The following is a 25,373-nucleotide window of genomic DNA, read 5'->3' on the forward strand; positions in this document are numbered from 1 at the left end:
CACTAAGATTAGTCTTATTAATCCCACTGTTTTCACTGTGTATTAAATTAACATCCAGCTGGCATTGTAAATCCACAGCTTGAGCCATGTAGTCAAGATCGGTCTTTCTCTTCTTTCTTCTTACAGTTTTTCAATTCTTCCACATTCAACTTTGATTTCTTCCTTTTCACCTGCCCCTTGCCTCTTTTTTCTACCTTCTCCTTTGGAAAAATGATGCCTTTTTCTGTAGACTGACCTGACAGAAAAATATTATCATTTCCTGTAACCTGTGTGTTACATAACAAAGTAGTGTTCTTTTTAGTACCTATTCTCTTTACTTTGCAGACATTAATCAGTTTCTTTTTCTCCTTATTTGATTGGTTAATTTGTATGTAATGTGACTCCTTATGTTGTCTTTACCATATTCTACCATTTTCCTTTTTTTGAGGCACTACACAATGTGTAGAGTCATTTAATGAATACCAAACAACACACTATTGTGTTGTCAGTTAGTGAAGTTTTGTTTTCATACTTATTTGAGATGGTGTTAATTCCTCAGTTAATGGAGGGATAGCTGAAGTCCTCCAACAGGATATTGTTAGGTTCTATGGTGAAGGATATCAGTTTGTTGAGGAATGTTTTTTGTTTTAACAGTATTATGGAGGTGGTATGGTGGTTGTCTACAATGTGATATAGGGTTTTACTTAATGTGAGCAGGATGTGGAGGTGTTCAAGATTACTGTCCTGCATTATGAGTCAGGAGATGAGATGTTTCCTTAGGAACACCAATATGTCCCCTCCAGTTACACTGTCCAACTCAACTAAGGTCTGAAGAAGTGGCAAGGAGAAAAGCCCTGCTCCATGGGGATGCCATCTAAATGTTCAAAGGTCAGAAGTCCCTGTAAGGAGTGCAACTTTTTGTTTAGGCTTCTAACATTGAGCAATGCTACCTTTATAGGATTTTGATTTTGTTTGACTATGTAGGTAGTATGAGGAGACTGATCTTGCCTAAAAAAGGCATTATGGGGGAAGAAAAGGTCCTAGGTCAATACACGGAAGCTGTAAGAAGGCAGATACAGGCCATCCCAAGCAAATTAACCAGGGCTGTCAATTTATCTTCACACAGGTTAATATATAGTAGACCATTCAAGATTGACACCAGTACTTAAAGCCAATAGTTAAAATCAATTATGTTTTGTTTGCATTAAGGCACCATTTATGATGATGGTAGAATTGTGCCCATTACTAGTTTAGCACCCATTCTAGATACATACTCTGAATGCTCCATTTCTTCAAATGATCCAAAGAGGTACATCTTGAGTCACACATTCCCATGTGCTCAATGATCATGTCATATGTAAAATGGATTTGAAGACCCTAATGATATTGCAGATCCTGGCACTGGATGGGCACCTAACCATCACTGTTACCTTTTCACTGTCTGGTGAATGGAGCATGTGTATGTCTAACTATGGAGTCACCTATGAGTTATATACTGCCAGATGAGCTAACCTGGTCTTGTTGTCTAAAGGGCTTCTGCTGGTTAGTTTTATAACTCCTTTTTGCTGCTATGTTTTCTATAAAGGCAGACAGTATTATAAGAAGGCTTATATGTGTTGATGCTTGGCACTGTGAGGAGGGAGATCTGAAGATTTAGGTCGTCTAGGATGTAAGGTTTCTAGGAAGCCTGGGTACAGAATTTTTAACTGCATCAGCATAATATAGAGTGTGCAGTTTGCAATGGTGTGTGTGTGTGAAGCTAAGACATTATATACCTCCCTGCATGCAAATGTTTGATGGGGGGACATCTTCAGTTTAGTTAAGTATTTACAATTTTTACGGAATCCCCTGGGTTACATAGGAATTCATTTTCAGAAAGCATGATGCAGTTCCATCACAGCCTTAGAATTCCAAGTGATACAGGTGGTGTTAGTGAGAATATAACTTGGTTAGAATGGTGATATTTTCACCCAAATCTGTGCAGCTATTATAAGGCTGATCAGAGGAGCACAACCAAGAAGAATCTCATGCAAATTCACACAGCGCAGCTCAGACTGTTTAGGTGAAGGTGCCCTTTCAGTACTGCAAAAAAGGATGAATTTACTTCTCTCACCAACCACTATGAAACAACTAAGGTTAAGCCAGGCTAAGCACAGTTCTGTAAATATCAGACAATTAAAACAAAGGCACCAATGACAAATGAGATTCAAAATCCAAGTGATTTAAGTTACCAAAACCAGCAATAATCACAGCAACTTAGTGCAAGATACAAAGACAAATACTTTTCTGGCTTGCTTTTTTTTTCTTACAGCAGATATCGCAGTTCATTGGATAGTAAGGGCACTTGGCACAGCTCTCTGCAGTTTTAAAATAGGAAACGGGTTGAGCCATGCAATGTGTAATAAATATCACACAATAAAACAAAGAAACCAATGACAATTAAGAAAATCTGAAACCCAGGTGTTTTTAGCTACCTCAGACCAGCAGCAATCTATCCAACTTTTGCTTAGATCAATTACCTGCTATAGAAAATGGTCCTTGATCTGGTCAAGCAGATTCAAATAAATAAAAATAGACATACAAGTATGTCTGGTGCAGAAAAGCACTTTCCATAGCAACCACGCACAATAAAAAAATACTTTCATGACTTTTTTTCTGATCCAGCAGTTTGAATTAGATGGTGAGTGCACTTGGCACAGCTCTCAGCAGAGTTAAACAGAAGAGGGTTGAAGTTGTCCATCGTTTGTTAAATATCTGACAATAAAACAAAGGATCCAAAGATAATGCAGTGCAATCTGACGCCCAAGTGCTTCAGCAGCAATCTGTCTAACTCTGATGTAAATCAATTTCCAGTAATCCAAAACAGCCTTAGAACTTTCCAAACCTATTCACGCAAAGCAGAAATAAAAATACAAATATGTCTGGTAATGCAGAAAAGCAGTTTACGCAGCAAGTGAAAGATAAAATAAAAATTCTTATAGCAGATGCATTAGTTTATCAGACAGTGAGATCATGTGGCACACAGACGATTTTGGTATGAGGCCTTACCATCTGATATTTTCATGTTCCTCTTCCCCAGTAATCCAACCTCTAAGTTTCTTGTTTAAAGGCAGATCACAGATTTGTTGGCAAATCCTTTGCACTTGCGCTGACAAAGACACTGTCCTTTTCAAGGGGGAGGGAAGATATGTCCTCTGGGTCCCTCATTTTTTAGAGTAACTGACACAGGAAACATGGAGAAGAATAACCCGTGGAACGTTTCAGAGATGTCAATGTATTTCAACAATGAAGAGTGGGCTTTTATCCATAATGAAAGTAGGAAAAACTATAACCTCTTACACACAACAAAATATGTTAAAATTTGCATTTACTGGTGGAAACCTGGGATGACGTGTGTGGGTTGTCACAAGCCACTGTTTCATAAAGCATGAATGACACCAAAAGAAGACCCCCTGTCTGATGTGCCAGCCTCTGAATAATGACATTAGGTAAAGAACAGCAAAGCGAGATGTTTGCCTTTGAAGATTCTTGCACAGATCACACCATAAGCTGCAACTCCTTCTTGCATGTACTCATCTGACAGCCCCAAAAGGCATATGGGAAAACCTTAATTCTGGTAATGCCCACTGCCTATTTAAATGAACAGGACTGCAAACCTGTCAAAAAATTAATAAAGTCACCAACATACCTCTCAACCTTTAGTGCAAGAAATCTGGACAAAGCCTGACAAAATGTGGGGACAAAGGGCCAAAAATAGGGACATATTTTAAATATTGCACATATAAACTGAGAAAGTTGCAAGAGTAGCAGGGTTTGTTTTAACATACATTTTATGAAGGATTTGAAGTCTAAAACTCAAATGTATATCATTATTTAGCTATTTCAGTCCTCAGATCATTCCAGTGATTTACCAGAAAACCAAAAATTGTATGAGGAACAGATGAAAAATATGAGTCAAAAATCTGGACAGCCTGCGAAAATCTGGACGGTTGAGAGGTATGGTCACCAATGAACTCCCAAGCATATACACAATAATTGACAATTATGAAAATTCATTGTTGTTGTGAAATAACCTCACCCACTTAAAATATCAATAGCAGGGATTTATATAAGCTAGGAAAGGTCTCACCTGACATTAAAGTAAGTTCTAATAAGCTGGAGACACTCTAATCAGAAGATTGGGAAGATGGGCCCGTAAAGCACACCACTGGCAGCTTAAAAAGCAACCATGAGAGCTCTTTAACAAGGACAACTTCCAGTAACATCTGGAGAAGAGCAAGAAATCCATGCACTGAAAAGAAGCTCTGCTGTTACTATTATGCAACAACTTGACAGCGCTATAAAATTTTTGAGTCCTAGGAAAAATAATGATGAGTAATAGAGTATTTTTAAAATGTTTACCCTTTTTCCCATTTACAGTCAGTGTCAGGTTTCACAAGATCATGTATCATAACTGCAGTCAAAGAAATGACACATTTTTCATACTTATTGTACCTGTGCATATTTATACCCGTGAATGAATAAATATCTTGAAGACATCTTTTCTTAATAATAAAACATGGTCAAGCAAGCTCGTTGTATAAAAATAAATAAATAAATAAATAAATAAAAATAACATCTGAAGAGTAAGCCTGGTGCCCTCAAAACAAACTGCTTGATTGGAGAGAACTGCTGAGAGAAGTTGTGGCTGGATGGATTTGCTCTGTCATTCATATACCATGGCTTTAACAGCATTATGCAGCCATTAAAAATCTAGTTGCTACAATGCAGCACAGCTTTGAGCATTCAACACATTTACTAAACACAAGCTGAAAGCTTCACAGATTTCAATATTTTACACTAAACTTTTACAGAAACTGCTACATAGGATTGTATACCACATATCCCTTATTTGACCTTATTTCTCTTCTGAAGCTTTTAACAGTCAAACTCAGAAAAGTGGTAAAATAAACCTTTGGCATACCACTCAACCTCTTAGTGCAAGAAACCTGGACAAAACCTAAATTACTGGGGGGTGGGGGGGTGGACAAAGGACCAACAATAGGGACTACTTTTAAATAATGCTCTTATAAACGCAGAAAGTTGTTACTGTAACAGGATTTGTTAGCATACATTTTCTGAAAAATATGAAGTCTGAAACTCAACTGTATTTCATTATTTAGTAGCTTCAGTCTTCTGTAATTTGCAAGACCCCCACAAATTTTTAGATGTATTTTATTGAATGGTCTGAGGAAGTGTGAGTTATTCCCATTAAAGTGCTTACCGAACAAATACTTCTGTTTTTGCAACTTGATTCAACTGCTTTTCTACATTGTTTATGATCCTTGAAGTTTTGTGCGTTGCTGTGTATTGTTGTTTTCTTTGGGATCATTTTGCTCGAGCAACATCTGTAATATTTGTGTGTAAATTTTAAGAATAAAAGTCAAACTATATGAAGCAAAAATCTGGGCAGTGAAGATGTATGACTAGTAAACAATTTAAAAAACAGATTCATCTTGCATCCATCCATTCTCAACGCCTTTTTCCCACTTTGCACATGGAGTTGGGGTGTCACTTCAGCAGTGACAATCATCTTGAGCCAAGGTTTATATCTCCACGTGGCTAGCCCTGCCCCAGTAGTTCATTCAAACCACTCACTCAGGCACACACACTCGCCTATGGCCAATGAAGTGTGTCCAATCCACCCACTGCATGTCTTTGGAAAGTGGGAGGAAATCGAACACCCGGACATAACTCAAGTGACCACAGGGAGGACATGCAGACTCTGCACAGAAGGCACCTCAGCTGAGAATCGAACCAGAGAATCTCTTGCTGTGAGGCAACAATACTAACTGCTGCACCACCGCGGCACCTCTACATGCAATTCAATTTTCAACACAGAATGTTGTAATGTTTCATTTACTTGTTAAGGATCTGTTGCTGGCAGATGGGCTACTTTTTATCCACATATGCCCCCATTGCCTGACAATCATCAAATCCCTTCCAGTCAACTGACATTTATTTTCCATCACTGGGGTGAGTGCCAGCCAGGAAGGGCCATTATTTAGATAGCCACTACAGGCAGTTCAACATTTTTCCATTATGCCCTAACCCCCAAGTGCACTTACCAAATGTAGGGTAGGGGGTGAGCAATGGGCTGCCCATGAAGCCCCCCCTTCTCTGAGAGGCATTCCCCTTCAAGCAGTCCATCTACTATTCACAAAGCAGAGGAGGTGGATTCATTGGTCTCTAACAGGGAAATCACACCTACCCAATGTGACCCTCAGGGCAGAACCCCCCCCCCCTTCACTTACCCCCCTTGGCTGATAGGCTATTACTACTACTTCAGTTTTATTTCAATGCTTATTTCTTAAGCATATTTGCAAAATCAGAGCAAAACAGGGAAACATGAAAATGAACTATAAGATATAACTACTGTATAAATTTGAAATATTTAAAACGCGAAAAATGATGTATACATTAAATAAAATAATAAAAATTAAATTAAAATTGGAAGCAGTAAAAGGTTAAATAATCTAAAAACAATACAACTAATAGTAGCCCAAAAACTGTTCCATTAAAACAGTAGGCAGTGGCAAGGTTGCAGTTTAAATTCAATGAAGAGAGCTACAAACACAGTTGGAAAAGGCAGCCAAAAATGTGCAGTTCCATCAGCTTAGAATAAGAACACAATGCAAGTCAATCTGAATATGAAGTAAGTTGCAAAAGGTCTTCTTGAGATACTCAAATATTCAACAAGAAGCAAAAACTGGCAAACTGTAATAGCCTTTAAATACAACATCTGCAATGTCTTCAAACGTGATACAAGCAAAAAGCTAAATAATTGATATGACAGCCCAGGCAATGGAACAATGTTTAAACTCAGTGTCTCCACAGCTAAAACTTCAAAGGCACAGAAGTGTAACAGTGTAGCAATTGTGATGATGGAGACAACCGAAATGTACTCCAAAAATCAAAAACAGATTTATGAAAATTAAAGGCAACAAGTGACCTTAAAATACTCCATTGTAAAACAAAGATTAAAATAACTAGTTAAATAAAAAATAAATAAATAAATAACAAGTTATGTACTTACCATAAGTTTCCACCTGTGTTGTCTATTTTCATTCTTCCTCAACCACTGGGTTCAGATCCAAACCTTAGATCTGACTCGGCCATTACTATAGCTTGTGACAAAAAGAAAACTCTCGAGCTCCTCCCTACCCATAATGCATACTTCAGATCTTGTTTGCTAAATTATATAAAATACTAAATATTGAATAATGTTTCAAATAAAGGAAACCAGAATCTGGAGCGCCAAACAAGACACAGTGGTGTCTTAACAGCACCTCATTCTTCCAGAAGCCCATGACAGCAAAGGTTGGGGGTTGGTGGGTGGGAAGTTGAAGAATGAAAATGGACAATAAAGATGGACCATTATGGCAAGTACATAACTTCTTTATATGGTGTTGTCAATTTTCATTCATTTCTCAACCATTTGGACAGAGTCCCCAGCTACGTAAAACCTGGGTGGACTCTAAGGAAGGATCTTCCTGAGCATGGTTGAACCAAAGGCTGCCCCCTTCCCCTCGAGACCAGATCCAAATTGTAATGAGTAATAAACGTATGAGGATTAGCCCAAGCAGCAGATGCACACGTCATCCATGGGATGGCTGGATAAAAATACTGACGAGGTTGGAAAAGATCTCATAGAGTGCGCTCTGAAAGGTTTTGGTAACAAAATTCCCCATTTACTACAGGAAAAGGCTATGCAGTCCGTAATCCACCTTGCCAATTTTACCTTTGTCACAGATTTGCCCAGTCTGCTTTCTGCAAAGGATATAAATAATTGATCAGATTGTCTAATGTCTTTTGTACTGTGTAAGTAGAAACACAGCTGTCTATGAACGTCCAGCAAATGTGACATATTCACCTTTCTTTTCAAATTTTGGGAAGAAAACAAGCAAGTTAATCGACTGATATTGAATTCTGACACCACTTTAGGAAGGACTGGCTCTTAATGTCACCCTGTCCTTATGAAAGACCAAGTAAGGAGGTTTACAGGATAATGCCTGAAATTTTGAAATTCTCCTGGCACAGGTAATAGCCACTAGAAATAAAGTATTCCAGGTCAAAAATTTAAGATCACATTTTCCAGCCTGTTCGAAGGGGGAATGGCTTAAGACTTACAGAACTAGGTTCAAATCCCATGGAGATGTAGGATCTTTATAAGGTGGTCTAAGTAAAATAGTACCTCTTAGAAAGGTGTTGCATATTTTAATAGAAGCTAGCGAAGAGCTGCCAACCCCTACATGAAAGTTATAGTTTGCTGCCAAATGAACTTTGATGGTAGAGGAGCTAGCTCCTTCATTACAAATTTCTGCCAAAATCTCTAGTACACTTTGTATAGCGGCTGAAAAGGATCAATAGGTTTTTGCTGTGCCCAACAAACCTCTTCCACTTTCTCTCTTAGATTTTTCTAATGGAAGCTTTATGGGAAGACAAAAGTATATAATAGACAGGGGATAAGAGTGTAGGTTGCCTGGCTATTAGAAGAAGAGAAGAAAACACTCTGTTAGCCTGAGGTTTGAGATGTCCAGATGAATCATGCCTGCTGGGTGAGACAGTAGGTCTGGAATCGGATCTAGAATCCAAGGTGAGTAAAGACGAGGTGGCCAAAGGAAGGGGAACCAAACCTGTCGAGGCCAGTAGGGTGCAATGAGGATGACTTTGCTCTTCAACCTTGCGACTTTCTTAAGGAATTTGGGAATCAATGGGGTTGGTGGATAAGCACAGAGAAGACCGGCGGGCCAGTTGTGGAGCAGTGTACCCCTCAGGGATTCTCCCGTTGAGAAGATTAGGGCAAAAAAGATGCTGCACTCGTTTAAGGGAGATGCAAAAAGATTGCAGCAAGGCTGGATCCATTGACGGAAAATCACCCCATCACTTTTCTGTTGAGAGACCACTTGCGAGGTAGAAGAATGGACATGTTCAATTTGTCTGTTATCACGCTGGACTTCCCCAGAATGTGCATTGCTATCAGAAAGCGGTTGGATGAGATCGTCCATTGCCACACTCTAAGGGCTTCTCAACACAAAGGATTAGACCTGGTTCCTCCCTGTTTGTTGATGTACCAAACTACTGACATAGTGATCACAATTGTTCCCAGACATAGAGCATCCTGAAAGACTTGCAACTCTAAAAGCACTCCTCTCATATCCAGGACATTTGTATGCAAATTGGCCTCTTCAGGGGACCAAGTGCCTTGGACTGTTTTCCCCAGGAAGTGCTCCCCCACCCAATCTGGGATGTGTCTGTTGTCACTATGGCTTTGGGTGGGAGAATAAATGGACAGCCTTGTAAATGTTGGTCTGGCCTTGTTTACCCCTAAAGGTACTTCTCATGTCTGTGTGATCCTTATTTGAAATGACATCTGTTGATAAAGACTTGACCATTGGGATGCTAGCATCCAATGAAGAATTCTCATAAAATATCTTGCCAAGGGAATAAGAATTATGGCTGCTGACATTGATCCCAAGGCTTGAAGAATTAATTGGGCTGAAATTTTGGTGTTGTGAATAATTTTTGTGAACTGGAATCCTAAAGTTTGTGCTCTGTTTAGGAGAAGTGAGGCTATAGCAGATACTGTACTGAAATGTGCTACTATGAATTCCAGTGTTTGAGAAGGATGCAACTGAGACTTGTAGTTTATTATGATTCCAAGAGGGCAACAAGTTTGGAGTACTTGGTCTCTTGCTATTATGAGTACATGCCTTGTCAGAGAAGTAATTAGCCAGTCATTTAAATATGGAAACACCCAGACTCTCTGCAGTCTCAAGTGAGCCGCCGCCACCACTGCCATGCATTTGGTGAACACCCTGGTGGATGTGGTGAGACCAAAGGGCAGAGCTCTGAACTGGAAATGAATGACTCCCAATCGGAAGCATAAGAACCTTCTGGACCACCTGTTTATTTTTTTGTGATAGTATGTATCTTGAAGGTCTAAGCCAGCACATCCAATTGTCCTTGCCTAGACATGGCAAGCTGGATTAAAACTGTGACCATCTGAAAATTTAAGTGTCGAACTTAACTTGTTCAAGTTGCTGAGATCCAGAACTGATCTCCAGTCCCGTTTTATTTGGCACCAAAAAGAATCTTGAGCAAGTTCTGGATCCTTTCTGGCTTGTTGGGACTTCTTGGATGACTCTTTTTTTCTAGTAGCTTTTGTATTTCTAGTTTTACTGCTTTCCTCTAATTGGGTAGAACATCGGGAAACATTTGGGAGTATGGAAGTGGAAGGGAAAAGGAAATTATATAACTTCTGGAAATAATCCTCTGTACCCAAGTGCCTTTTGTGATATCGAGCCAGGCTCTCTGGTGCAGGGATAAATGACCCCCCCCCCCGATTGCCTCCAGAGGGGGACAATCAGACCTTCTTTCAGGAGTGCTGACAGGTTCTGTCAGAAAAGGAATCTCCAGACACGGGTTTGTGGACCACCTCTGCCATGTGGATGGTATCTTCCAATAGTGCCCCCCCCTCCCTGCCTCTGGGGAAACCATCTTCAAGTGAATTTGAAAAGAATCCTATGATTTTTTTTGAACTACATCTTCTGGCCCCCCTCATTGGGTTGGGTCCTAGAAAAGGTCCTTTGTGGGGGGGTTGAAAAATGTACTCCTACTGCAGAGTCTTACCTGGAGAGAGTGTCCTTCACTCTGGGGCCAAACAATGATGATCTGTCAAAGGGAGCACTGATGAAAGAAGTCTTGGAAGGGCTCTGCAAAATCACACAAGGCATCCAGGCATGTCTGAATTTGCTGCCCTTGAGGTACCCTAAGCGGCATGAGAGATAAGCCTCATGGATGAATTTGAGTTGGACTGAAGTGTTGCCAACTGCAAGGCTACCAAAGCTTGAGCCTCTGAAGTAGTGGACCCTGAAATATCTGACAATTCCTTAATCAAATCTCTTTGTAACCTGTAATTCACTACTTCAAAGGTAGACCATCCTGGGGAGAAGGAAGCCAATGGAACTGAGAAAAGCCATGCTTCTGTCCCATCAGCATCATCTGCCCTGAAGGCAATCCACCTGAGGCACAGGCTGGAGCTGAGCTGTCCAAAGCCGAGGCTCCCAGAGGCAGCGACTGCTCCAAAAGCTTTGGAGTCAACTCCAACACCCTGGATATGACCGGTATGCTTCAGCTCTGAGAGCCACTCCGCTCTGAACTTGTCGAAGCTGGGGCACTTAGAGAAACCTTCGTATCAGAGAACACCAGTACTCTCAGATCCGAACCAGGTGGTCTCAGAAAATTCATATTCAAGGTCTCCGAAATGAAGTGTTGGATTGGAGAAGAAGCTGGTAGTGGAGGGGTAGATCTGGCTAAGGCTTCCTGACCTAAGGGGGTAGGAGCCGGAAGACGTCCCACATGTATCTCTGCCGAGAGAAACTTCCTCATCATGTTATCCATATCAGCTTCAGTGAGAATCCTGGAAGAACGAGATGAAGCAATACATGGCAACTTGAAATGCTGTCTCTCAAGGAAGGGAGACAGAACTTTAGAAGGAACTGGGTCTATAGTTGGAGAGTATCAGACCTAAGGAAGAATCTTCGGAGCTGAAGAACTCTGACCCAAAGGCATTCTGGGGGATTATGAAGACATCTTGGAGCTGGACAGCTTCGGATTTGATATGGATTTTCTGAGTGGAGGCTCTGTACAAGATGGAGTTGAAGAACCCGATTTTTTCAAGGACTTTTTTGGAGGATCCTTGGAAACTATTTTAGGGGGTGAGCCCCAGATACAGCTTCTGAAAAGAAAGTTGGAAGCAGGCCTTTCAGTATCAACTTTTTTCTGGTCTGCTATAGTGCATGGTTTAAACTTTGACAAATTTCACAATTCACATTAGGTCTTCTGGCCCCTAGCAATACACACAAAGGTCAGGGGCATCAGAATAAGGTAGCTTACAGACGCTTTTTTAAACTTTTTAAATCCCTTTTCAGACATACTAAAAAAGTTTAACAGTGAAGAAGACAGACTTTTTGTAAAGGGTAAGGAGGAAGAAACAGGGAAAAAGGATAAACAAGTATCAACAATGGTACTAAAGAGTATACAAACATGTAAAAAGTAGAGTTATTCAAAGAAAAAGGGCTTTAAGGCTTACAGAAAAATACCAGCAATGGTAAAAGAGAATACTCAAGTATATGTATTTAAAGAAATTTGAAGTGAAGTTTTAATGAAAAATCCACTTATCTCTTAATTTGCCTGACAGCAAAGCTGACCACGTTTATATGCGAAAGAGACAAATGAGTTCTGGGGTATGTTAGGAGTCAGTGCATTATGGGTAGGGAGGAGCTCGAAAGTTTTCAATTGGCCACGAGCTACAGTAATGGCCGAGTCAGATTTGAGGTTTGGTTCTGAACCCAATGGTTGAGGAATGAATGAAAATTGACAACAATCAGATACCTTTTTTTGTTCCTCATCTGTATGCCTCCCAGCTGATCATCAACTGTCTGGCTACATCATTTTTTCTTAAGTGTCCTGGTAGTGATCTGCAGGGCTGGGACTGCACCAATGGCAGTTTGGACTGGGGAAGTGAAGCAAAGCAGCCTGCAACATCACATGCACTGGTACTACATGTCAGGGGATTTTCTTTTTGGTATGCCCTAAATGGGCAGAGCTAGTAACATCACAATCATCACCGCTCTTATAACAGTTAGCTCTGGCACCCCCCTCAATGATGTCATGTTCCCATTTTACTTGTGATCTTGCCTTCATGATTATGGCACATCCCTATCATGTGTCAACATCACAGGCAGAAACCTCTCTCTCCCTTCTTCCCTCCTTCCTGGAGTAGCAAGCAGACAAAGCTGCTTTTTCCCACCTTTCTCTTCCTCACCAGCCCCTCTACTACATGAGCTGCTGGTAGATCTTGGGCCATCTGGTCACAGGAGTCAAGCCCTCTATGTCTCAGAACCATTATAAATGGAACTATAACAGACAGAGTGCAATAATCTAAAATATAATTGAAAACTACAACTGTCCTAGGCAGCCAAACTACGTCCCAGTTTAGATAACATCCTCTACCTGAAAATGTTAACAGTCCACCCAAGGTATTAGACTGAATAGAGTTCTAGTACGTGAGAGTTAATCTGAACAACCAGTGAAATGCATACAAATACTTCCCTTTTCATAAAGTTGGGGGCGGGGATTAAAAAAACACTAGTAAGATAAGAAAGTTGCACTTCTCACCCCAGTTGTAATTAAAGACCATATCAAACACTCAAACATTACTGTTTACAGTTTATTCTATTTACAATACATTATAAATATACATCATTTCTCAAAAATGTTATTTTTAATTATTTTTTGTGCAGATATTTTAAATAACAGAGTAACTCAACTGTTAGTTACATAATAAACTGAAAATAAAATCTTGGAGGTGAGAAAAACATTCAAAATATTTCCAGGCAGAAACGACAAAAATTATGTGCAAAACGGGTATAAAATGGCCGTCCAAATACATGGGGCTTGTCAGTAGCTGTTAAGACTTCAATTTGAATATAAAGAATTGTTAAGGAAAATGCACCCAAAGTTTTGATTAAAAAAATGCATTAAGATTTAAGAAAAACTGAATTTTTGATGCATACTCGACCCAAAATAATTTCCGATTTACACTGAGAAAAAGGAATGAGAAAAGGGCAAACTAAATTTGCATTTTATTTTAACCCCCCCTTAATACAAAGAAATAATGACTTTATGCCACACACTGGAAGTAGCTGATGCAGCTATAAAACTGCCTTACCAAGTGCCATCTGCCCATTTTCAGCATCTGTATCATAAAAATACCACATATAACCATACATGAATGATAAATAGTATCCCCAAATCTTACCTATGAAATTGAGTCCATAGTGCCTTCCATTAAGAAATATAAAATACCAAGTTTATTTTGCTATGTGTTCTGTACAACATTTCACAAGTTAGACTTCTGCTGTGGAACTTGAAAATAAAATGTGGAAAACATGTTTAAGAACAAAGCAAAATAAGTGTTGATGTCTTCTGTTTCCAGTATATCCTTATTAGGTCAGATGTTACTGATAATAATCAGTGCTGGCACCGAGTTCTGCTTTGTTTCATATAAAGTTACTTGGTTTGACAGCTTTGCAAATATTCTGGGGGTTCCCAGATTATACACTCCTGCATGAATAAAACAAGCTTTAAGGTGCAGTCTGTACACTTCTTGGCCTTTCATCTGAAGCTTGTGCTGCGTCTTCCCAAGCCATGTAAAGGAACCAAGTACTTCCAGTGCTTCTGGACTGAAAGACAAAAGCAAGAGAATGCTGTCAAGTTCATGTTACTAGCACTACAATAAAATGGCAAACATGTTTACCCTGCCCTTACGGCATTTGTCAAAGATGAAATAAACGACAAACTTGGCAAATCAGTTAAAGGAATACGATAAAAAAATGTGATGTATTACACCAGCAGAAAGAGTCTACCCCCAGCCAAGCATTTTTAGTTAGATAACATTTTAAACTGCTTTAATGTCCTTATTTTCAGCTTGCATGGAATGAATCATTAGAAAAGAGGTTTCCTAGCTGCTTTACCAAATTCTCTTTTTCAACTTAATTGCTAATGCTAGAAAAATATTTTGTTTTCTATGATTTTTATGCTGTTTGCACACAATTACTTCTTCAATTTTATTTGGTTATTTCTAACTGTTTCCACCCTATAATGCTTCTTATAACTTTAGGAGTATGTTGTTCACTTTAAAATCAATACAGGGATTACTGATAAAAAAGGTGTTTCCCAACTGCTATGACATCATATTCTCTAGAAATGCCAGCCCGCTCCTCAGCCTGACAAAAGTGCACACTTAAGGGCAGATGAAATTATTACTGTAGTGTTGTGACCGTTCATTGCTGTGTCAACAGGGTGTGGATAGAGACAAAGTATGCCACACTGTGGGAGAGTAAAGCATTTTAAACAAACATTCTTGTCAGTGTGTAATACCTCTAATAGAGTTTGTTTCCAGTAACCATCCACTGATATTCATGATTAGGGAGTATAAGCCAAACCTCAGTAACAAATGCAAAACAGCAATACTTACATAAATATTACTATGAACATATATGAGGGCACTATAGAAATAATGTGTAGATAAGCATTTTCTTACTGCATCCTCTGGTTTGTGAAGGGAACCATATCTGGTTGGTTGATAAATGAAAATATCCTTCACTCCACTCAGAATTCAGTCCTTTTCACCGCAGCTCCCAAGTTGTGGATACCTGTGGACTCTGGAGAAAAATGCATGGTGGCTCAGGGTCAAGAACTCTGCCTCAGAACTCCGGAGGTCCAGGATTCAAGTCCTAACTTTCATTTCATTATGTGGCATTTAGCATGTTCTGCCCATGTCTGCATGGTTTTCAGTGGGTACTTCAATTTCCTTCCACTTCTCCCCAAGAGCATCTTCGTTGCCCAGTCACTACACTATCTGTATTATCCACCCCTCCCCAAGAGCATCGTGGGTACCCAGCCATTACACTTTCCATTTTACATCTATATACATTATTTATATATATATATATATATATATATATATATATATATATATATATATATATATATAAATAAAGTGAGAGAGACAGAAAGCTATAAATATATATATATGTGTGCGTGTGTGTGTGTATATATACATATATACACACACACACACACATATATATATATATATATATATATATAAACACATACATACATACACCCACACTCACATATATGTGTGCACATTTGTGTTTACTCCTGCCCTTATGGCATTGGTCATGGCCGAAAAGGACATTAAAGAAGGACCAACTCAGTCACCCAGTTAACAAATGAATGCAATAGATTTAAAAAAGTGTGATGTGTTACACTAGTTGGTGTCTGCCTGTTCACTAGCAGCCACTGAATACATTTTTTTTAAAAATCAAGATAAGGAATGAAATCTATACTGCACAACAACATAAAAATATATACTTGAATCAAATTAAACAGCTCTCCAAGTCAATACATGGCATGCAGTCCAGTCATGGTGAGATGGCAGGAATGTTAATTAGACCCAAAGAGGAGGGTGACTTCATAGATCAACTGATACTTCAACAATGCTGTATCACAATTTCAAGACAGTCCTCTGTATGTCTACAACTTGGAAGAAACTGAAGCAATTAAAATATTCCTGGGGGTAGAACACAAAATATGGCCAACAGAAAAGAACTTAATACTGAGGCCCAAACCAGCTAACTGTCCTGGAACTACATATATATATATATATATATATATATAAACACATACATATACATACATACACCCACACTCACATATATGTGTGCACATTTGTGTTTACTCCTGCCCTTATGGCATTGGTCATGGCCGAAAAGGACATTAAAGAAGGACCAACTCAGTCACCCAGTTAACAAATGAATGCAATAGATTTAAAAAAGTGTGATGTGTTACACTAGTTGGTGTCTGCCTGTTCACTAGCAGCCACTGAATACATTTTTTTTTTAAAAATCAAGATAAGAAAGGAATGAAATCTATACTGCACAACAACATAAAAATATATACCTGAATCAAATTAAACAGCTCTCCAAGTCAATACATGGCATGCAGTCCAGTCATGGTGAGATGGCAGGAATGTTAATTAGACCCAAAGAGGAGGGTGACTTCATAGATCAACTGATACTTCAACAATGCTGTATCACAATTTCAAGACAGTCCTCTGTATGTCTACAACTTGGAAGAAACTGAAGCAATTAAAATATTCCTGGGGGTAGAACACAAAATATGGCCAACAGAAAAGAACTTAATACTGAGGCCCAAACCAGCTAACTGTCCTGGAACTACATATATATATATAAACACATACATATACATACATACATCCACACTCACATATATGTGTGCACATTTGTGTTTACTCCTGCCCTTATGGCATTGGTCATGGCCGAAAAGGACATTAAAGAAGGACCAACTCAGTCACCCAGTTAACAAATGAATGCAATAGATTTAAAAAAGTGTGATGTGTTACACTAGTTGGTGTCTGCCTGTTCACTAGCAGCCACTGAATACATTTTTTTTTTTAAAATCAAGATAAGAAAGGAATGAAATCTATACTGCACAACAACATAAAAATATATACCTGAATCAAATTAAACAGCTCTCCAAGTCAATACATGGCATGCAGTCCAGTCATGGTGAGATGGCAGGAATGTTAATTAGACCCAAAGAGGAGGGTGACTTCATAGATCAACTGATACTTCAACAATGCTGTATCACAATTTCAAGACAGTCCTCTGTATGTCTACAACTTGGAAGAAACTGAAGCAATTAAAATATTCCTGGGGGTAGAACACAAAATATGGCCAACAGAAAAGAACTTAATACTGAGGCCCAAACCAGCTAACTGTCCTGGAACTACAGTCCGAGCAATGAAGCTTGCTGTACCATCAACTAAAAATAATGTGGCTGCAGCACGAATGTCCACAATGGAGACATATTTGAAGCAGCAATGAAAGCAACCATGTTTCTGGTGGATTACCACTGGACAGCCTGCATTTTCCAATGAGTTGTTTGTTGTCTAACAGTCAAAACTAACACAGATGGCAGTCCACTCAGGCAGGATTTGCTTAGCAAATGACAGCCACTCTCAAAGTGAAGCAAAGGAGATGAACAGCTGTTTGGTTTTGAACTCAACTACTGCCAAGTCGAACCTTAGCTGATGAATACTTAAGGTTGCAAAGGACTCTCTCTCTTCTAATTTTTGCCCTCAGAAAGAAAAATGGAGTTAAATGGACTTTCTGGTTATAGTGCAATTCTGACATCTCTTTCAAATGAAAGGTACCAGCATAGAGTCAAACTGCAAACAAACAAGTGAAAAACAAAAAATAGGCAGGCAACAGTAATTCGTAAACTTTTATGGTTAGTGCTTTCGTCAAGTATTCTTACACTCAACTTCATCAGACATTAGTTATAAAAATGGTAGCCATATTTAAATCCAGATTCATAGTCACATGTTCAGTCACCTCACATGACACCATGTCATCTGACACAATTCTCATTTCTATAACATATATACCTAAAAGTTGTATAAACAATTGTGTAAAAAATGTATATACACCTTCCTCTTGACTTAATACTCAAATTCATATGTACATATACAAAGAATACATAAATAAATATACACGAAAAAGCCAGCTAATACATCCAAAAAACTATATTAGTTATTGTGTACATAAAAATTGTTACAGGTCACTAATCAACCTGAATAAATTTCAGTTGAATGTCATAAATACATGTACTTGTGCATGGAGGGGGGGGGTTTATGTGTATATAACAAATGCAAAGAGTGCCCAAAATTATGTGTCTATTCACCTGAGTATTAGCCTTGTGTTAACATTTTAAACTCCTCAGTTTCAAGACACATGCCAAACAGCATACATCGTTCAACCCTGGCGTCACATAGGCCCTGGTTTCTAAGCTGCCAAATCAGCTCCTTCACCTCAAGTTTTAAGCCTAATCGACCGCCCCTGATGTCAAATTCAATTTGGTCGATCGCCCTGAATGTGAAGTAATGACCAGGGTTTTCTACAACATGTTTTGCGAGAGCATTGTCTGTTTTGGCTTTCCTAATGTGGTAAATATTACCACTGGAAAGCCTGCATTTTCCAATGAGTTGTTTGTTGTATAATGGTCAAAACTAACACAGATTACAGTCCACTCAGACAGGATTTGCTTAGCAAATGACAGCCGCACTCAAAGTGAAGCAAAGGAGACGAACAGCTGTTTGGTTTTGAACTCAACTACTGCCAAGCAGAACCTTAGCTGATGAATACTTTCAGGTTGCAAAGGACTCTCTCTCTTCTAATTTTTGCCCTCAGAAAGAAAAATGGAGGTAAATGTACTGTCTGGTTATAGTGCAATTCTGACATCTCTTTCAAATGAAAGGTAGATTATTCCTAAGACTTGAGTTTCATGTGAGGAAAAAGAAACATGGGTCTCAAAAGATAAAGGTCTAAAGCTCTCCAAGATACAGCAACCAAGAAAAGCAGCTTTCAGGAAATAAAATTAAAATATGCAAAACACGTAGATTTCAATGAGAGAAGTGCCAGCATGACAGTCATGAAATACAATTCCTGAGGAGGCAAAGTGTTCTTCAAAGGAGGATGGAGATAAAGATCTTTAAGGAACTGCCTGACAAAACAATCTTGCTCCCTGCAAAGTCATGATGGGTAAAAAATTTGACGTACACCATGTACTGTAGAAGCCTAAAGCAGCATGGAATAAGAAAGAATCACCTGCATAATGACAGTTTACAGTAAACTGGGATACCTATCCATCCGTATAGAGATCCTCCTCCTCATGGCAGAGAAGCTGCTGGGTGGAAGGGCTTCTTAACAGCTCATGTCTGATGACACAGTGGGGTGTGTGCAGGGTGAGTTCTCAAGGGGGTGTCAAGCAACACTGACTCAAGGTGGAGATAGCTGTCACCTCTAATGAGGTGGAGTTCACTGGCTTGTACCTAGGTACATTTCTTGTATTGCCAAGGACCACAGAGCTTGAAATCACATCCTTCTCAGCTAACAAGGCATGGAAAGGACATGTTTTGAACATTCTTCACTAAATTCTTTAGTTAGGAGATAGAATCAGAGACTATGGTGGAAAGGCTTACAGGAATCACCCTGCAAAGGAGGTGGGATGCATCCACAGCCAACTCTCTTTTGTCCTACTCCAATGAAAAGGCTTGAGGAAGAACATAAAGTTGTGTAAAATCTTACCATAATGGTACATGTCCTTCTCTTCACTGTTGTGTTCATAACATTAGGGATCCCCTGACTCACTCGTGGCACTCCTTAAAATGGAGAACATCGACATTTGTGCAGTGACAGAGACCTGGTTCAAAGCTCCAGGCTGCGTTCTACATTAACTACAGAATGAACTGGCATCCTACCCAAGTACCATGTTCAATCATAGCCTCACCTCGCTTTGCACCCACTGAATGGCGCACCATGACGGTTATCCAACTCCACAAAGGGGGAGCCACAATGGACCCCGGGAACTACCGCCCCATTAGTCTGACGAGCCTGGTCTGCAAGGCCATGGAATGTATCATCATGGAACTCATAAACAAAGACACTGGTAATCTCCCAACCCAGTTCCGGTTTGTAAAAGGCAGATCATGTTTCCTAAACCTTACTGACTTCTTTGAAGCAGTCACCAAAGCCATAGATGAGGGTAAGGTGGTTCACACAGCTTATCTAGATCCCGCCAAGGCTTTCAATGCCATCTCCCACTCTGGAATTACAGATAAGCTCACTAAACTAGGTATAAATCCCTGTGTCATAAGATGGGTTGCCAACTGGCTAACGGACAGAACCCACACTGTGAAAGTAGCAGACTCCAAATCCGACTTCAGACCAGTGACAAACGGAGTACCACAGGGTTCAGTCCTGGGTCCTCTCCTGTTTAGTATCTACTTCTCTGAAGTACAGGCTAACACAGAAGGGCTTTGGCTAACAAAGTTTGCAGATGACTACAAAATAGGAGCCATAATCGAAACTCCTAACAATGGGGACATACTACAAAAGGGCCTTACTAAGACAGATGCCTGGTGTCAAAGCCATGGCCTGAGGCTCAATGCCAAAAAGTGTACTGTCATCCCCCTTTCGTAAAAACTCTGTAACCATGAACTACCACACAAGTGGTAGTCTACTTAATGCCGAAAGTGTGATAAGAGACCTTTGGACACAGGTGGACAGTAGTCTCTCTTTTGATAATCACATCACCACAGTGGTCAGGAAATCCTTCTACGTGGCTCACCTCATCACAAAAGGTTTCTCTTCTAGAAAAAAAAGAGGTAATTGTTTCCCTCTACTCATCACTCATTAGACCCATTATAGAGAGTACAACGCCCCTTTTGGTATGTACCTCACAAGACATCTACAACAACTGGAAAGGCCACAGAAATACCTCACAAAGAGGATTACTGGCCTCAAACAGATGCCCTACGCTGACAGTCTCAAAAAAAACTCCAGCTTTACTCCATCGCATATCGCCTACTCAGAGGCGATCTCTGCCTAACATACAAACAGACTACCTATCTATGTCAAACAGAGCTCCTCATTAGCACTCTTCAAGAAAAAACTTGATGACTGGATGGGAAATAGGAAATTCACCCCAGGGATCACTTCTGTGGCTCTGCTCGACAGAGGCACAGGAAAATAATTTTCTTGGGTGGTGGCGAAAGCCAGGGTACCTTTTTGGCTAGGCTTATATAGGCCCTAGGGCCAATAGCCTAGTACCTACTTATGAACTTATGAACCTATAAGGTTTTAGGAACAAAAGCTTGACCAATAGAACAGGATGTATGGCCATGCGAGGTGCCAAGGCAAAACAAACACTGGTCGTTATGCTCTTTATGGGGAATCTGTCTCCCACATTGGCATCAACCCCTCCTGGATGACGTGAAAACCCCAAAAGCAACAAAAGGAAAAGACAAGTAAAAGAAACCCCAATGGGGCACTTATCTGCAATGGCACGGTGAAACCAGCAAAGGAATGTAGGCATTCAAACCGATGACCAAACGATGGCATTCGGACTGGCGGCAAAGAAGTTCTGAGGATGGTATGCCCAGATGTCACCTTTATACCCTACACTACGTGAGGAACATACTTGTGAGATACGGTGTACCTGAAAGCAACCTAAGGCGTTGATATATTAGCTGAATGTCAGGCTGCCCTAGGCAGTGAATCCCTGATGTTATGAATACTGCAGCAGTGAAATGAAAGGACATCCACACTGTCCTGAGTGGCAATTAGGTCAATTCAGGATGTCCCCTCTACTGGAAGATCATGACTAGAAAACACTTCTAGAACTTCAACTTTTGAAGAGGGCTGTTTGACGACCTTAGTTAGAATATCTACTATCACATTTAACTCTCATAGGATATGATCAGTTAAGGCACAGATGCCTTTATTTTATAGGCCTTCTGTTATATCTGAACTACTTCTCTTCAAAAGGGGTACAACTGCAGATCCCCTTGTTTATTCAGGTACCAAATAATGAGACTGTTGAAACGAATCAGAAAACACTGTAGTTTTAATTTCTCTTTCAATGCTTTAAGGGATAAGATGACTTCCAGTAGATACAGCTGGTTTATGTGGAGCCATTCTCCACAGGAGATGGGGAGGGGAACCATATAGCAATAACCCACGCCTGGGTGTGGGTAATGCTGGATTTACCCACGGTTGGCGTGGTTTGGTCCCGAGGGCTTCGCCCTAGGGACCAAACAAAGCCAACCGTGGATAAATACAGCATTACCCACACCCAGAAGTGGGTTATTGCTATTATACCATGACATTATTTAAGAAAAGAAACTATTACTTTTCTTAAATAATGGCATAGTATAATGCCTGTTTACTGCCCTTCCACAAATGTCTGGCATCCGCGGCAGTTCTGATGTACTGCGCGCCTGCGCAGTACATCAGAGCTGTGGGCAAAAGCAACGGAGAAAGCAAGATCTCCGTTGCTTTTTTTTTTACTGTTTTTGCTATGTTAAATGGGTTTAACATAGCGAGACAGTTTTAAAATAAGCAACGGAGATGTCTGTTGCTTATTTTAAAACTGTCTCGCTATGTTAAACACATTTAACATAGCTAATAAAAAGCACCGGAGATCGTGCTCTCTCGGTTGCTCTTTTTAAAACCTGTCTCGCTATGTTAAAAGGGTTTAGCATAGCGAGACAGCTTTAAAATAAGCAACAGAGATCTCCGTTGCTTATTTTAAAGCTGTCTCGCCATGTTAAACCCATTTAACATAGCGAGACAAGTGTTTAGTAGAGTTATACTAATGGAAAAAAGTCCGGGCGACCGGACCTTTTTCCATTAGTATAACTCGATTTACAATGTGCACGCTGGCCAATCAGCGTGCACGTTTTGGGGGGGTCATGGTATAATAGAAATGTTACCACGGATAGGTTAAGATGGACTCTCCACCCAAATGTAAAACATCCTCTGTTAGGATCTGCAACAATTTCAGCTATGAACAGCAAAGACCCACTCTGCAAATAGTGGGGGACTGACCACCACTTCAGGGCCAAGCAAAAGGGTATGATATAACTTGGACCTTAAAGTTCACTTCAATACCCAAATCTTCAGGCAAGCAAAAGGGCACTATGAACAGAACATTCACATGTCAAGCCTAAATAATGCAAGAGATGCATGCCCAATCAGGCTACCAAAGAAATTACCTCCTTTACTACTACAAAAGAGCAGCAGTCAAGACTGCTCAACTTTGAGTGGAGTAAGGATCAGCAATTAAGAGTATCTAGCTTTGAGTGGGATAAAGCAGTACTCAGAACTGGGATCAGAGAGAAACTTTACCAGTTTATGGAAACTACCACAGAACTGCCAGTTCTATAGAAGCTACCAAGCAGCCCCTAGACAGGGTCACCAGGAACTACTTTCCTAGATGGGGAATATACTGAGTTACTCCTCCTGTAAGACCTTCATCACAATTAATTAGTTTTTACCAAAGTACTATTAATTGTGGTGGAAGCCTTGCAGGAGAAGTAGAGCAATATGTTCCGGGCCAGACCAAAAGTTAGCATTCTGCATTCAAAGGGGTATTCACCCATACTGAAGTTTAAGAATTTCCTATGCGGAAGCCAAACACTGATATGGCACAAGACAATCCACAATGTCTAAAGATAACAAACGTCCTGCAGTAGCTATCAGTATTCTTACATGTCAGATATCCTTGATGAAACTGCTATTGTCCAAGGAGTTACAGACACTGCCCATTTCCTTTAGAACTAGGCAGAGGCATAACTACTACAAATGACCTAATTCAGGAGGAGGTACAGGCTCTATACTTCCTTTGAGGAGCAAAATCTGGGCCTGTCTGAAAAACTCTGTAGAAATGGCTTGATTTCTAAGAGAATCCTCAGTTGGGGAAGAACCTAAAAGCACTTAGATGTGGTATTCTCTGAATATGTTACAAATCCACTTGTCTTTCATGGCTAATTTCCCAACTGGCCAAATTCTAATCCCAAGCCCCATGGGCAGCCCTAGAAAATAGTCACAACTGTGGCTACTTAACTAAGGGAGCCACCTCTTAAGGGTTGGGTGGCAGGTTGGGGGGAGGGGCGAGGCTGTCTAAATGGAATAGACTTTCTTCGTCTACGAGAAGGCTACTTACTTGTGTGTTAGTCTGGAGGAGGAGGATGTCTGATGAGGTTATGAAACCCCTTGATCAAAATGAAAGCCTGCTCCCTCTTTTGGAAAATGTCAACCAGATCCTAAGATGTTTGGCTGCAGAACTCCATCTTTCAGAAGAGACATCCTGGATGGCTTGCTTGAGCTCTGCCTTAGAGGAGTACAGCTGCAGCCATGCAAGCATGCAGAAATACCCAAGTTTGTTGCTACAGCCAAAGCATCAGCATAGTTAAAACCTATGAAAAAAACACAGTGGCCCCCTCAGTGCTGTCAGCTGCTGACAAGGTTTTAACTAACATTTTCTTCAGCCCAGACTCAAAAAGGACAAACAAATTTTCAAGAGCCTGAAGAAACTTCTGCATCTGATATAAAACACAGAACTGGAATCTAGAATCTAGAAGATAAGATAGTCAGGTGAGGAATCTAAGCTACAGAGTAGCAGAGGCAATACCTTCTTGTTCACTCCATCCAAATCTTTACCATCTCTGTAAGCAGCAAGATTGCAGATGTTGTGGTCTCTGAGACTATACTTGACTCATGGTAATGTTTACCACTCACAGTAACACTTTCCGAATCTCAATGAATATCTCTCACGATGGACAACTGACAGTGCAATAATCAATGACTGTTCTTTCCAATGTCATCTAAGCTTTCATCTGACTTTATGCTATATTTTGTACAATCATCCGGTTTTGGAAATATAAATGTGCATATGAAATATTGCATATCTTCATAATTAATTAGCAATTAACTAGCAATATATTCCATATACAGCATTTTGCATATATTGCAACACTGACTTTTCTGTCTACCACAATGACATTTCATGCTATGCCTCTCAACATCAAGTAACTCACCATTAAAATCTAGCAGACCTGTGTCTTCCTCAATATTTTCATGCAAAGGAGGCTGCAAACAGACTGACATTCTTTTCAGGCAATGGCCAAATAAGCTGATAAAAATAATGTATATTTTTTACTGCATGAGATGATTTAGAAGACCATCCTCGGTGCGTCTACAATTCACCAACTCTTTTGCACCAAATCAGTATTTTCTTTGTTGATCTTCCCACACTTATAGGCATATGTGTCCCATGCAAGTATATGTTATGACAGTGTACACGGAGGTATAAATGAGTGCCTAACACCTAGGTCTGCCATTTTACCCACAATC

General features: G+C 39.9%; 1 protein-coding gene across 1 annotated transcript in view; it reads right to left on the minus strand.

Annotated features, from left to right (window-relative positions):
* Positions 1-13,238: 13,238 nt before the first annotated feature.
* Positions 13,239-25,373, minus strand: part of TRAPPC8 (trafficking protein particle complex subunit 8) — a 3,178,250-nt gene continuing 3,166,115 nt past the window's right edge. The window contains exon 28 of the mRNA XM_044065843.1: positions 13,239-14,267. Within this exon, the coding sequence (XP_043921778.1) occupies positions 14,036-14,267 (232 nt within the window). The 3' untranslated portion in view covers positions 13,239-14,035. The remainder of the gene's footprint in view (positions 14,268-25,373) is intronic.

The sequence above is a fragment of the Protopterus annectens genome, chromosome 3.part0 (genome assembly GCF_019279795.1).
Source record: "Protopterus annectens isolate FY-2018-M chromosome 3.part0, PAN1.0, whole genome shotgun sequence".
NCBI classification, from domain to species: domain Eukaryota; kingdom Metazoa; phylum Chordata; order Ceratodontiformes; family Protopteridae; genus Protopterus; species Protopterus annectens.